Source organism: Agelaius tricolor, unplaced genomic scaffold (assembly GCF_023055355.1).
Source record: "Agelaius tricolor isolate 1412-34295 unplaced genomic scaffold, bAgeTri1.0.p SCAF_9, whole genome shotgun sequence".
Taxonomy (NCBI): domain Eukaryota; kingdom Metazoa; phylum Chordata; class Aves; order Passeriformes; family Icteridae; genus Agelaius; species Agelaius tricolor.
Genome location: NW_027269269.1, coordinates 29,315,524 through 29,330,827, shown reverse-complemented (window position 1 = coordinate 29,330,827; position 15,304 = coordinate 29,315,524). Strand labels below are relative to the sequence as shown.

Sequence of the window (15,304 nt, the reverse complement as noted above, 5' to 3'; positions counted from 1 at the left end):
ACAATTAACTTCATCGGGCATCTTTAAATACATCTTTAAAAACCAAGTCAGATGCTATGTCAGTGGTCCTGTAGATCAAGTAGATCAGGTTTGCCTTTTCAGGATAAGGGAATACTTTTCAGAAGATTTACTGACAAATCAGTGGGACTTTGTAAATGTATAGAGACTGATTATAGTGATAAATATGAGCTCTTTAATCTTCCTGCTCCAAAAGTTAGTTGGTCACCTAAAAAAGGTGATGAATAGATAAAAAGTGTTCTCTACCTGTCATGTGTAGTGTGTCAGCACTTGCTTTCCTTGCATTTCTTTCCCCACTTGACAGGTTTTTCACTCCGTCAGTTTTCACTCTGTCAGTTTTCCAAAGTGATCTATTGCAAATGACATGTGTCTTGGCTTCCTGATACCTTGGGCATAGAGCTGCACCCAGTGCACTGGAACTGGGTTCAGTGGGGAGACAGGGTCTCACATGATAAATGCCACTTTATCCACTCAGTCTGGAGCCCTGGCTATCAAGCAGTGACCCACACACTGCTATCCAAAGAGGATGATGTGCTCCAGATGTGGTGTTAGTACCTTCCTGTGCTCCTTAGAGCTCGACAGCATTGAGCAAATTTCTAGACCAGATGTTCTGGTGTGTGCATGTAGATCTGAAAACAAGTATATTCAAGGCTGGCTGGAGGCAGTAGCAGCTCAGCTGGTTTAAAGATATTATCTGAGTGTTATCACTAACTAGTCATGGTCCAAAGTGAGTTTTCTCCAATATGCTTTCTCTGTTTTTTCTTATTTCAGTCCAAGAAGATAACTGTAAAAGTCTGAGCTGAAAAAAAAGGAAAGTTAAAAGTGAAATCAGGAAATTAAGAACAGCCTTTTGGGTTTTAACATGGAGTTCATTCTCATTTTCTTTATGCAGGAACAAGCAATATCTATGAATAAATTTTAGGCTGGATGCAGTAATAAATATTTTCATGGATTTTAAAGTAATAAACAGTCCTTATTCTAGGATTTTCAAACCATGTTCAGTCATAGGAATTCAAGAATTGTTACTGAAAGAAACAGTCACAGTCAGTAATCATAGCCTGAGTTAAGGGCAACTTAAATGTTTTAGAGGATACATATTTGTTGTAAATTATTAGTGGAAAAGGTATTTCTTAGCAGTCATTCATGAGGTATTTTTGACAGACTGTATTTATAAACTGACCTCCTGTGGACATGTCTTTGTAACCAAACCATATGCAAAAACAGAGTGAAGAAGCTGCTGTTTGGTACAATCTCGAGACCTGACCCTGAACAGGTGGATGCCTGGAGCTCCCAGGGAGTGCTGAGTGCCAGAAGCTTGCACAAGGAGGGAGGGTTAGCCAATGCAGTCCCCCTGACTGTAGGATGGACTCCAGAAGGAAAGAAGGAATGGTTAGCTGGGAGTTAAAGTGTAAGACCAGACACAGTGCTGGAAACAAAGCTGTTGGGACAGACAACTTATGTACCAATAAGATGATTATTTGTGTCCTTTCTAAGCTCTGTATTAAAAAAACAATATACTGCAAGCAAGGGATATTTGTACAAACAATCTAGAAACTTTTCAAAGGAGTCAGCCTTTTTTGTTTGTTTTTCAGTCTTTTTCTTGTCAAACTCAGGAAAAAACAGAAAAGGTATGAAAATATCCCCTTCCCTGGCTGTATTCCTCATGTGATATTTTTGCAAAAGTACCAGTTGCATCAGCACTGTCAAGCAGTTCCTAGACTCTTGAAAAACTTTTAAATAATTGTTAAATAATGACAGCACTTCAAAAATTCTTTTTTCCTGCTGTCAAATAACCTGTCACAACAAAACTTCTGACTCAGGCTAATATCTGCAGAGCTATGGCTTTGCACAGGCCTGATTTTTTGCTTCTTTGCTCATAGCCACACAAGTGGAGCAGAAAATTCAAAAATCTTTGCAGCTCTGTGAGTGACAATGACAATGTAGACAGACTTGGGCTTCCTACTTTGGCATGTTTCCACACAACAAATGTATCTTGACATGTTAATGTCAGTCTTTACAAATCGGGAGGAAAAAAAAGAGAAAGAAGAAAGAATATGAATAAAAGAAAAATAAAAGAAAAATGTAATGGGATCATTTTCATAAAATACTAGTGGGTTTTTTACATACTTGACAGTGCAACTTTTAATAACAGCTTTCACCTTTAGTTCTACCCTCACTATAATTTTGTGGTGGTATACCTGGATTTTGTGATTCTGCAGTAACTCCTGTGGAGTATTTTTCTTTGATGACATGGCTTTATGGGTTTTTGCAATATTTTTCTCAATGGTATGGCTGTTAACATTGTTAAGGTTAATACTGTTTACAGGTTTGCTGCAGAGCAGTGGAACTCTGTAGTAAAACCAATGCAACAACAAATATTTTAGCTCTTGTATCAGGTTAGACTTTACTGATAAAATCTTGGCTTGTGGGAAATTTTAGTTAAGTACTGGATCTTACAAGGAGTCTAATATTTTTAAGTGCATGTTGTGTGAATAGGCACCTGAGCAGCTAAAAATTCCTTTAACAACAGATTCTACCTGCCTAGTATGTGCATGTGGCTGTAATGGAGGTAGGTCAGTTGTGAAGCTGTGTTGGTACACAGTTGATCCTCAGCTTTGAGCTTCATGCTGCTTACAGCATAAAGATAAAAGGCAAACACTGAATTATGCTTTGTTTCTGTGAATGCATCTCATTTTGCAACCTAAGAAATGTTGATTTCTTCCACTGTTTAGTTATATTTGCATGATTGCATAAATTTGACTAATAAATGTTTTCTTCAAAAATGGGTTCTTTATCTTAAGAAGTAGAGTGTTTGTAGCTCTGCTATGCTGCTCTATGTCTTTTAGATGGGTTTATTTTGCAGTGGAATATAAAATATGGAATTAAAATTTCTGAGTAGGCAAGGATTTGTAGAGGGCTCAACAGAAAAACACGCATGTGAATTAAGTTTTTTCAGTAATATATTTTTTTCTCTCTTTCACTAATGAATCATTGATAACCATTTCACAGGAGCAATTAGTCATTCCAAAGGTTCATGTATGAAAGGTAATTGCTTATCTGCAATAACGGAAGCATTTGTCAAAATAAGGGGGAAAAAGCAAACCACACGTGTGAATCAGGAACACCTGTGTTGTGTGATGTTATTATTTATGACTGCTGAGGTGTATTTGTGTCCCTTTTGTCTCTTTTACTAATCAATGCAATTGAATTTTTGATTGAAATTCAGCATTCATTTAAATGGCAAGTGAGTCTTATTAGTTCCTTAGAAACCAGCTTTAACTATCTCCAAGAAAGCTTTGTATGATACAGAGGGAAGTGAGGAGAAAACTACCTTGGAAATGCTTGTAGGGCACAGTTTCTTCAATGAAATGCTTTAATTATTCAGCTGAAGACACACTTTTCAGATAACTGCAGTTGTTGGCTCTCTGAACTGGGACTCTCCCAGCTCTGGCTTAGCAAAAAATACCAGAGAGTAACTTGGTATGCAGAGATAGGGAATGAGAATGAGAATGAGGCAGAAGAACACTGCACTTTGAGCATGCTTTCATGATTTCATGCATCAGTGTCTTAATGGTGTCTAGTAAAAATTTGTATCTGGACCTTGCTGTATTTGTACATTTGTCTGCATTTTTCCCATGTCTGTTTATCTTAAATATGTGGAATGTCAGTGGCTGCCTTCCTGTAAGAATGTGAGGTTTTTGTGTAGCCTGTCAATCCTTCCTAATCTCCAGCTCTGCCAGCAGCTCAGAATTTGGGTCAGAAATGTGCAGAGAATATTACAAACCTAACAATCAGAACTATTAGAAAGTCTCACTTCTTGCATTCATTGAAGGAAAAGATGAGCAGTGCAATTGCATTTGTAATCAATAGATGAAACAACCTTAAAGGGCACTGTAAAATACTCCAGCAGTTAAAATGACAACTCTTCCTCATCAGGCAAGCTGAACAACCTCTCTCAAAGTCTGCATTACTTTAAAGAGCAACGGAGACATGAGATAAAAATAATTGTGAAGAGACATTTTTAAAGGACACATTGCCAAACAGAGTTCCCTGTGTTCAAGGAGGATGACTTTTCAGAAAAAAATGTTTTTGTGGAAAAATAACAAAAGAACCTTTGCATGAACCTTATTTTTCTTCAGAATCATTGAGCTATAAGGATCTGCTTCAATTCCATAGGATGAACTGCAATTTCAAAACTCCAGTAAAGTACCTCTATACTAGTAACTATGATTCTATAAGAAGCAGCCTGTATTATTTCAGCTGAACTAAAAGTCCAATTGCAGTTACCAGAAAGCAAAGTTTCCCAAAAAAAAAAAATTAATATTAATAAAGTCAACCAGACAAGTACTTAAGAATATTGAATATCAGGACTTTTTTCTTTTTTTTCTAATTTAGTCAGTGTAATTTCTTCTAAATTCCTGGATTTAACTACATTACTTTCCAGATTAGGCCTAATTGTTATTTTAAAATGTAAATATCATTTTTTCAAATTAGAGTTTCATAATACCTATAGAAGAACATATATTGAAAAGTCACTTGTACTAATGTGCATATATTTGAATCCATCATAGATAAAACAGGTATTTAAAGCTTTTACTTCAGTGTGATTAACTTGTAAAATTAACTGTAATCTTGTAGTACCTTAGTCACAGTGCGGTTAATTCTGAGGTGATGTTAAAAATGCTTGTGCTGCTAACAAGTTATGCTTCTGTGACATAATTTTTGTGTGAAATCAGTGTTTCCTCTGTACTTTATAGGGTATAACCATCAGCGCATCTGTGAAAACCAAAGGCAGAAGTCTCCGGAATTTTACAGCAGAACAGCATCAGAATCCAATGTGTATTTAAACAGTTTCCATTACCCAGATCGTAGTTACAAGGACCACACCTTTGACACGTTAAGTTTAGACAGCTCTGACAGTATGGAGACAAGCATATCAGCATGCTCACCAGATAACATTTCCAGGTAAATCTTCTTTCCTCCTGATCCTGCAATTGTCATAGGGTCATATGAAAAAAGAGAGTTTGTACATGTACACTGTGATAGTGTGAATGCTGCTGATTGGTTGAGAAAATGTAAGATCTTTAGACAGGCATCATATTTGTCTAGCTCCTCATAATCGGGTTTAACTACATCTCACCTGTTTATTGAAAGATGAAAATAAAACTATGCAAAATTTTAGTGATAATGCTGAAGTTTACTGAAGAGCAATCAGTGCTTCCTCACCTGATCACTGCAGGGAAGGAATTTCCTCTGATAGGAAACTCTTCAGGGACATGTTCCATTGATGACATACACTGTTCCACAAGTCTAGCATGTTAACCAACTAGGTGCTTAAGCTGAAACACTCAGGCTTCCTCCAAAAGTCTGATTGCCCTTTCCTCTCTATTTTCTGGGTCAGTAAAAATGAAGAGATGACACTGAAAGGCTTGCTTTACTCATCTTCAGAGGCTGTCAGCTCAGACACCATTTCTCAGATTAAAGGCATTTCCATGATCTGTGTTAAAAATCCAGATGAGTCTCAAAATTGTGTGCAAACATTCTCTCCTGACAGTCCATTTTTATATCTGACATTGGTAGTGCTTTCATTCCTGCTCGCAGTCCAGCCCCAGCAGTTTCATAAGCATAACTAGAGGCTGATGATCAAGTACAGCTTTGTCACAGCACTATGAATACCTTGTGAACACAAGGATGGCTTTTTTGGCTAGCATGTAGTGTTTTACTTAGCATCTGTTTGCTGTGTCAGGGAAGCCCCTGATTTCCCCTTTAATGTCATTATCACTGCAGTGTTAAGAGTTTTAGAAAATACCACTGGCAGTCATTCTGCTGGCTGGTTTGCTTGGGCTTTTTTGCATTGGTTGACGTTGGTTTTTGTTTTCTTAAAGTAAAAACATTAGGACTTGGGTTTTGAGGATTTCTGTTTTAAATGGATAATCAACAAGTCTCTGATACCTGGAGACAGGCTGGGAACTAAATCTGTGCATTGAGCTAATGTGCCAGTGATATGAAACCTTTCTCTCTGACTTCCTGCTCTGACCATTTGGAAGGAGGATGGTGTGTGTCTGATCTTACTATCCTGTAAGTCCAGTCTCCAGCCCAGGACTGGGAAACCCCCAACAGCTGTTGAATTTCACTGGTACTGCTTGCTCTTCTGCTTCCCTCTGACTCTTGCAGGCAATGCCAGAAGGAAAACAAAAGAAAGCAACACAAAGAAAAAACTAGCCCAAATCAATACAAAAACCATAAAAGGTTCCTTTACAACTGATCTTTCTGTTTCTCACAAGGCAAACTTTGTTGAAAGAAGAAAAGAGTGTGAGCTGATTTTGTTGATAAATTCTGGAAGATAGCCAGTTAGTTAACTTTCCTTGACAAAATTTCCCTTAAGTAAAATTAATTCATACCATTTTAGATGGTGTTTGAGCATCTTTTCAAGCCTTATCAGACTTTAAAGGAAAACAATTTATGATGCTTTGTTCTGATCAATTTAAAATGTATAAGATATTTTACCATGTTTAAGGCAGGAGAAGCTTTTTTGTAGAAATGCATAAAATTTGTGGGTGCTCAAAGTACAGAAGAAACAGAACTGCTGTAGTCACTTATCAACTCACCAAAGATACCTCTTTTTTTGTTAGTGGCTACTGCACTGAATTGGATCTGAACACTGTCAACTCCATTCTTAAATTATGGTGGACTGCAAAATATTTCTTTAAATACCACCTATTATTTTAAATAAGAAATAATGGGGTCTTTTGCAGTGCTAGCACTTCAAATGTTGCAAGAATAGAGGAGATGGAGAGACTTCTCAAACAAGCACATGCTGAAAAGACTCGGCTGCTTGAGACCAGGGTAAGTGTAATTTTGAGTGACTAAGAGGAGGCATGTAAGTTTGGATAATATTCTCCTAATGCAACATAGAAACCCACCCAGCTTATACCTAATAAAAACTTAAAAAACACCTCTTCCTCCATGGCTTCACCTCACACTACAGCCTTGAGCCCATATACAATATCTCAAAGGGCAAGCTGATGGCAAAATCCCCAGAAACTTGTTCAGCATTGATTTGACACCTGCTGGGGGACTTACTTAAGAAGAACCTTCATTTCTATTTGCAATTCTTACTCCAAATTTCATTCCAGTGTGCTGGATATATATTTCTGCCTAGTTAAGGGACAAAAAGGTATTTAGCCCTAGCTTAGAAATGACATTGCCCACTATAGTTTTGCATATAATTGAAGTTCTCTGTGTGCTGTGGTATTTAGGAACGGGAGATGGAAGCTAAGAAACGAGCTCTGGAAGAAGAAAAACGCCGCAGGGAGCAACTGGAGAAAAGATTGGAGGAAGAAACGAGCCAGAGGCAAAAATTAATTGAAAAAGAAGTCAAAATACGTGAGAAACAAAGAGCACAGGTCAGATATGGGGATGTGAAATGGTTTTGAAGTGCAAGACTTCCCCTTCATACACAGAAAAGGACGTAGTGTATTTCTGCCAATGGTAAACAGAACTGCTTTCAGCTGAACAGATAGATTTAGTATTTCTGAGGTGCAATTGTTTTGCTAAAAGTATGTTTGGGCTCTTGGAGCCAAGTATTCATTTAAAGTTAGATAACAGCATAGGCATCTATTTAGCATTTTATATAAAAAGTATGAATATTAATCCTATAAAGTTTGTTACTGAGTATAGGCAGAGCAGAATTTTTTGGCCAGAACAACAGAAATTTGTGAATGTGTTAATTTTATAAACCATTGGTATGGAGTTGGGGGGGGGGGGGGGGGGGGGTTTGTTTTGCTCTGCTTTTTCTTTTAATACATAAAATGCCTTGAAATGTGAATTATTACTTCCAAACATTTGACAGAAAAGACAAATAAGGAAGTTTTTTTCAGCTCCACATCTACAGTACAGAGTAAATATTTTTTCTGAAGTTAATGGCACTGTACAACATGAGAAACATTGCTTAATTTAAAAATTGTTACCTCCGACATATTTTTGCTTCTTCTTTGTGCTTAGAGGTACCTTGAGTTTTCTTTAGGCTTAGTGTCTTACCTATTTGTTTATTCCTCCAAAACCAATAATATCTATGAGGTACAGCAAATGACTAGGCAGTCATTGCTTGTATACCAGAGCAAGACAATGTCTCCACCTTAATAGATGTCTAATAGATGTCTCCATCTTAATAGATGTCTCCATCTTAATAGATATTTGAGTGCAGAAGATTCCATATCATATTGGAATATCTTTCTGGTTTTATCTGTGCTGCCTTTGCTGATGTTTCACCAGCTGTTTCTAGTTAAATATATTCATTCATTTATTTTCATATAAAATGTAATCAGGAATGCTAAATTTTACTTGCTTCCGTCCTTTTTTTCTAAGAAATTTGTTGACAACTCACGTATGGCATAAACAACAATGCAATGCTGATATCTTTATCCCAAACTAGAGCATGCATGTGTTGTAATAGAATGTCCCGTCAGTTACTGCTAATTGGCAGACAGAAGAAGACTGAATTGGCAGGAAGGCAAAACCTTATCTGTCAAAAATGATGGACTTTTTTTCTTTCTTTTGTACAGTGAGACCAATTTTTTCCCCAGCACCTTCTGGCACTTAGAAATGTAAACGAAAGGAAGGAACTCTATCTTTGCACTTGCCAGAGCCGGTGCCAGCTCATATCATACAGAACTGCATAATTTTAGAAGGGTGCTAAGAGTTCTTGTGAGGAACACAGCTCCTATTGCACCAAGAGGCTCTTAAGAATGCAATGAGGGAAAGTCCCTTTGATTTGAGACTCATAGTGGGATTTAACAGGCTAACTTGAGGAATGGAGCAGGGGCAGATTAGTTTCTTCAGGTCACTGATTTCTCTGGAGTCCAGGGGGAGAGAGAGAGGGAGATGGTCCTTTCACAGATCCTTGAAAGCATCTAAAATTAGCTTCTGTTCCAAAGTAGCCTCTGCCTCAGCTGCAGTAGGAGGCTCCTCTGGGAGACCTGTCTTCTGTGTTTAAAATGACAGGGTGGTGATTATGCATAGACCCTCCAGGCACAGAAAACAGGAATCTTCCTTCAGTTGGCAGAGGTTCTAGATCATTATCTCCTCCTGCTTGTTCTCCCAACTGACACTATCCAGGCTTGGTGCAGGGTCTTGAACTGCAATCAAGAAGGAGGCACTGTCTTCTGCACTGCTTTGCTGTCTTTTGCAGAGGGATGTGAACTAGTTATCACAGTTAATTTGTTCAGCAGAAAATAATTCTGTTTTGTTCATCGCAATCTCTGTGAAACTAACTGGCAATTACAGTTCATTCCTATTATTAATGTTTCTTGCAATAGCATGTTCTTATTATTTATATATTATACGCTGCATAAAAATGCCTGTAGCAGTAACTTAAAATTAAAGAGTGACATCTGTGCAGTGAGTACTTAGAGAAATAAAGAGTTTGCTTAACATCCTACATATGAAGTTCTTGGACTTCATCTAAGGCAGCAACACACCCTTACATTTAATTAATGTCTTAATTCTATGACAGTTTTTCTGTGCTTTGGCCTCTGTTTTACTGGCTTATCAGCTGTTGATTTCAAGAAACTTCTATACTATATCTGGCTTTTACAAAGTTGTCCAACACTGTAAAGTTAGAAGTTTAAAGGATTTTTCTTTTCAAGAAAATTAGAGCTGCAGTAAAAGCTCTTTATTTTTCTTACATTATTCTTAAACTTTAATAAGCAGTTTTCAGTTATGTCTTCCCAGCAGAAAGAGTAGGAGATGATAAGGCTTCTCTTAAAAATAATATGATTTTCTTTTCTTTCCTATAGGCCCGTCCCTTGACTCGCTATTTGCCCATTAGAAAGGAAGACTTCGACCTACGAAGTCACATTGAAACAGCTGGGCACAACATAGAGACCTGTTACCACATTTCTCTCACTGAGAAAACCTGCCGAGGCTTTCTGATTAAAATGGGAGGGAAAATTAAAACATGGAAAAAACGGTGGTTTGTTTTTGACAGAAACAAGAGAACTTTTACTTATTATGCAGGTAAGTTGCAGGATTGCTACTCAGGTACATCTGTTCTTCTATTTTTTTATCAAACTCAGCTGAGTTATGAACACATAGTGAATCCAGATACAACTTAGATTTCCATTTCATCCATTCCTTAGAGGTCATGTGAACCCTTCCCTATAGCATTCAATCCTCATGCCAGGTAAGGCAGAATTGAGCATAGAAAACAAAGTAAAGGAGGAGATGCAGATGGGCAAGAGAAAAAATGGAAGATGGTCAGGTTACAAGTACACAGAATAATGGTTCCACATATTTTATTTTTAAATATTATATACTTCCCTCAATGACTGAATGATTTCTTGTACCCTTCATACAAGAATATAATTTATACTTAGTGTGAAAATTGAAGTGAATGTTTCCACAGGCCTGTGCTTAATGTGAAGAAAAGTTTTTCAGGAAATTAAACATACAAGATAGACTTTTTGAGTTTGCCTTATTTTGAAAGTGTAAGGAATTTCAGATTAAGAATGCGCAATAGTCCAAAAGTGTTTCTGTTCATGAAGTTGTGTAACACAATATCTCAAGCCATTATAAGCATTACATTACTTTGTTATCTTACGGTAAACCCAGAAATGGGGAATTTAAGAACATACTTATTTCTCCAAATGCTGTGCAAATATACACAGTGGTTTGACTTTGAAGTTTCAGCTCTGAGGAAGACACAAAAATAACATTGTGCTCTGAATATTTATTGTTCAGAGAGGCCAGAAATAGGCATATGCAGGACGGCTGTTGCTAAGATGCAGAAGAAAACATCGAGTACAAAAACCACCCAAACAATTTCATTTACTTTATTGACATAACTCCTTTCCAGCAACTTCTAAGGAACATAAAATTGAATTCATTACATTCATTCATTACATACCCACTGAATATTTCTTACTAGTTTGCAGTAATACAGTGAGGAATGTGACAAACATTCTTTATTTTGTTCTAAACATCTGGTTTATTGGTTAGGAAGGCTTGTAACACACAGTAGTGTTCCCATTTGGTACTGATCATTTTTTGTCTTTTTTTAGTAGTTATGTTAACATTTAATGGTTTCACTTTTGAGTTCATTATAGTTGCCATAATGTAATCTCAATTACCAAAGAAAACTTTTGCTAATGTCTCAAGGACTCCAGCCAACAAGCATAGTTTTATGAGGAGTCTCAGCTGCACTAAAATGCTGCTGCTTGTATGAGTGAGGATCGTTAAATCTTTAGATCTTTAAATACATAGTAGATTTCCAAAATAAATATTGGTGCTGCAAATTCAGAGTAATTGAACTCTGAGTGAATGTCCTGAGATAATGCTTTAGTTCTGCCAATGCACTGAACCAAGAACTTAGCCTGAAGTCTGACAGCTTAGTGTGGTGACTGAAGCATCTGCACTTTCTGAACTGAAGCATTCAGGGAACTCTACCAAGACACTTTCAATAGGAGCTTGTGGGTACCTGAAATAGTCTGGTAACCAAGGCCCCAGGTGGGGCTTGAAAAGAGAGTGGATCCCCTGCTTACTAGTAGTGCACAGACAGCAAACTTTGTATAGTGCTGTGTTTATCTCAGTATAATGTGTGCTGTGATCTCATAATCCTGTATCTCAATGCTTCAGCACTGCTTCTCTGTGGGCTGGCAGGAAGATTCCCAAAGCTGCATCATTTGCTCTCTGGGATTTTATTTTGCCATCCTATGAAACTTTAAGAATTGCTACACATAGGATGTTAGCTGAGTTCCCCAAGTGTTTGAATGACAGCGGAATCCCTCATGGGACTGATAAAGATGTTCTGCATGACTGTTCAGTGTTGAGATGATACTATGACTTGGGGGCAGAAAACATTCTATTCCCCTAATACAAAAGTGCTGGGAGTGAAAGGAAGTTTGCCTTTCAGTGTCCACATGCAATTGGGATGCTTCTTACCTATTTCTCTCTCCACTGCAGGAAGATGGAGTGAAAATGGCAGGAAGATGCTGCCCTGCCCTGCTCCTTTTCCTTGTGAAAAATTTTAGTGGTGACTCTTAAGTTCACATGTGAAGAAGCATTTTTTTTAAAGTACATGCACAAACTATGTTCTAATATAAAGATTTTGCTGTCAGATTGTATTGAAAATTCGGTTATCGTTGCAGTTTTCTCTTCAAGGCAAACTGGAGGTCGTAGCCTGTGAACTGTGTGAACTCTGGCTGGTTTTCATGGAATTGGAAGAGTGGATATATCTGAGAGATATCTGTCCTTCTGTGGGCTAATACCCTCCATAACATTTAGCCAGCTCAGTGAAGGGAGTGACTTGCAAATAGATGAGGAAATTACAAAAGCTTTTATCCTTGGAAACTAGGTGAAGAAGAAGACATATTAAAGTCAAAAATGCATCTCTCAATAAAACCAACAAACCAGTAAGAAAACTTGAAGGTATCTATGGGATTTCAGAAGTAGAACTGTTAAGTCAGTTACTTATCAGCTGAATATATATGGAAATGCAAATTAAGCTTTTGCTTCTTAGTGGTCATTTCAGTTCTGAAGTAATTTCTCTCTTTTCTGTTTTAGACAAACACGAAACTAAATTAAAAGGTGTAATATATTTTCAAGCTATTGAAGAAGTCTATTATGATCATCTAAAGAATGCATATAAGGTAAACTTTGTTATTGCTGTTTTAACCATGTATCACACAGAGTACCCAAAGTATGTAGCAGCTGTAAAATTAAAGGGAGAACTAACAATATTGGAGGGGGAAAAAACCCGAACAAATATTTAAAAAGAAACCCTGGAGTGGAGGAAAAGGAAGAGGAAGCTAATCAGTGATTAGCACTGTTTTGGTGGCTTTTTTATACTGATGGAAGCAGAGATAAGTGTCTACCTGCAAAGTAGTTTTGCTGCAAGGAGTTCCTTAGTCCAGTGGCAAGACCACCAAAATCAGTGGCTTGGACAAGTCAAGGGCTGGCTGCATGCCTCAATCCCAGGGAGGGAGTTAACTGTGCCAGCAGTTCATGGCACACCCTGCCTCTCATTTGTAATTTAAATGAGCTGTGAACAATTTGTGGAAGCCACTGGACAGAGTGGGGGAGTTACTAATTTGGGCATGAAACAACAGCTTGAAGCCCTGTAGTACTGTGTAATAGTCTACTGGAAAAATGCTGTAAAAGGTGTTTATGATGGCTACAAACACTTTAAATGCATCTCTGCTGCAATATAGGATGCAGTGGTACAGCACTTTATCTTTCTTCTTAACCCTATTCATAAATATCCCTGTAAGCAAATCCACTTCTGATACCAATAAATGGCTTTGATTTCACTCTTCTGATATCTTCTTTGCATTTTATTCGAGAGTCCCAACCCGCTGCTGACCTTCAGTGTTAAGACCCACGACCGCATCTACTACATGGTTGCTCCTTCTCCAGAAGCCATGAGGATATGGATGGATGTCATTGTTACAGGCGCAGAAGGCTACACCCACTTCATGTTATAATAAAAGAGAGCAATAGGGCATTCTGCAATAACATAACTAATGAAGTTAGCCATAGCAAGTGACAGCTGAAAAGCCAGTGAATACCCTGAAATGTCCTCCTTATGATGTGCACCCAAAAACCTCAGATTGAGAGGGGGTTACAAATGCATGGAAAAGGGGGGGTTGTGACCTGTTGTAGTTGATCTTTATAGGAATGAACAAACTAAAGCTGTTGAGAGAATCATAGTGCTCCAAAATGGATAATCAGGCAATTTTAATTACAGCATCTTAGTTGAATGATAAGTTTCTACAAACTCTCTTATACAGAGAATGTCTTCATAAATTTATACGGAACAGTTTACAAGTGTGTGTGTTCTCACTGGTATGCAAAAATTCTAGTAGTGAAACAAAAAGGTGTAATAAGCATATATTTTAATATGCAACATTTGACATTTATAGATGATTAGGTGACTTTTTAAAACCTTTAGTCAAGTATTTTATAGAAATACAAACAAAAAAGAAGCCCTAAGGTACACACAGTTCTTGCCTTAGTAGTTAAATGTTACAACAGAGCCAAAGAGTTACATGATTCCCTTACATTTTCATATTGTTACTTGTACCTAACTTTCTGTGAAGGGATAGTGCTAAAACTCTTAATAACTTTTAATGTAATTAAATTATTATATTCTTTGTGTTCAAACACTTTGTGGCAACAATTCTATGTTTAAAGTTCGCATCTATGGAGCTCAACAAGAGAAAAACAAAAAACTCCGAGAGGGATAGCTTTATAAAGATGCATTTTTTTCCACAAGGATGAGAAATGGAAACACATGTATTAACTTCCTCATAAAGAAGGATTTTTTAAATCCTCCCTGTTGAACAGAATAAGCTGATTCTGGACTCTACAGCACTTTTCTTTTATATATAAGGTTCCAGTATCGTTCTAATGTTACTCTGTGCCAAGTGAATGCTCTATTGAAATCTCTCAAATATTGCCTGCCTTGAAGCCAGCACCAAAATCTCTACCTGTCTGAATTCTTTGGAGCCAAGCTTTCAGTCCCAGAGAATTGTTTTGTTGTTTAATGTACATCTGCACAGAATAATGCTGTCAAATAGAATAAAAGGGGAGAGGTGAGTTCCAAGAGTTTACACTAAGCAGTGTATGAATAAAAAACTCTGAAAGTTTGAAGTAGTAGGGATTGAGATTCCTAAAACAGCAAAAATACTGAGGGGGCAGCAGTCTCCCATTTTAAAGTCACCTCTAAGTCCTTGAGTAATATTGCAAAAAGATAAAGTATTTAATTGAAATTAACTTCAAGAAAGTGTCATATTATGACTTTAAAGAGGTTCTCTTTGATTATAATTGAAACTTACACACTCTGTGGTTTGTGTACTAGAAGAAAGCACATTCACCTTTTTTTTCTTTGATGAAAAAGTTAATGGCTTTTAATTGAATAAATAAACTGAAACCACAATAGAAATATGCTGGCAGAATATTTTTGTTATACTTTTTAAACCCTGTAGCTGTAATGAACAGGTTTGTGGTATGTACAGGTGATGTGGTTGTTCTAGCATGACAAACATCAGTTTCTACTTGAATCATAGAAGAGACTGTTGTTGCAAGATAATTGTTATCATCTGTGCAGATCACAGCTTGTAAGCTATAATTTAAAACACTATCAAATAAATTGCTTTTGTTTATACAGTAATTTTTTCCTCGTTTTTTTTGATTTTATTCCCAAGTATAGTTATAAAGGTTTTCTAATACTGATTTTTGTATCCTGCATGATGCAATGAAGGCATTTCAATAAACATTTTTAAAAATA

The 15,304-nt window shown here is 37.0% G+C and overlaps 1 protein-coding gene across 8 annotated transcripts in view; it reads left to right on the top strand.

Moving 5' to 3' along the window:
* Positions 1 to 15,304, top strand: part of PHLDB2 (pleckstrin homology like domain family B member 2) — a 63,833-nt gene extending 48,529 nt beyond the window's left edge. For all 8 annotated transcript variants that reach the window (XM_071433448.1, XM_071433450.1, XM_071433449.1 and 5 more), the window contains 6 exons: positions 4,776 to 4,983; positions 6,774 to 6,864; positions 7,278 to 7,424; positions 9,816 to 10,035; positions 12,580 to 12,665; positions 13,359 to 15,304. In XM_071433448.1, coding sequence (XP_071289549.1) covers positions 4,776 to 4,983; positions 6,774 to 6,864; positions 7,278 to 7,424; positions 9,816 to 10,035; positions 12,580 to 12,665; positions 13,359 to 13,499 — 893 coding nt within the window. In that variant the 3' untranslated portion in view covers positions 13,500 to 15,304. The remainder of the gene's footprint in view (positions 1 to 4,775; positions 4,984 to 6,773; positions 6,865 to 7,277; positions 7,425 to 9,815; positions 10,036 to 12,579; positions 12,666 to 13,358) is intronic.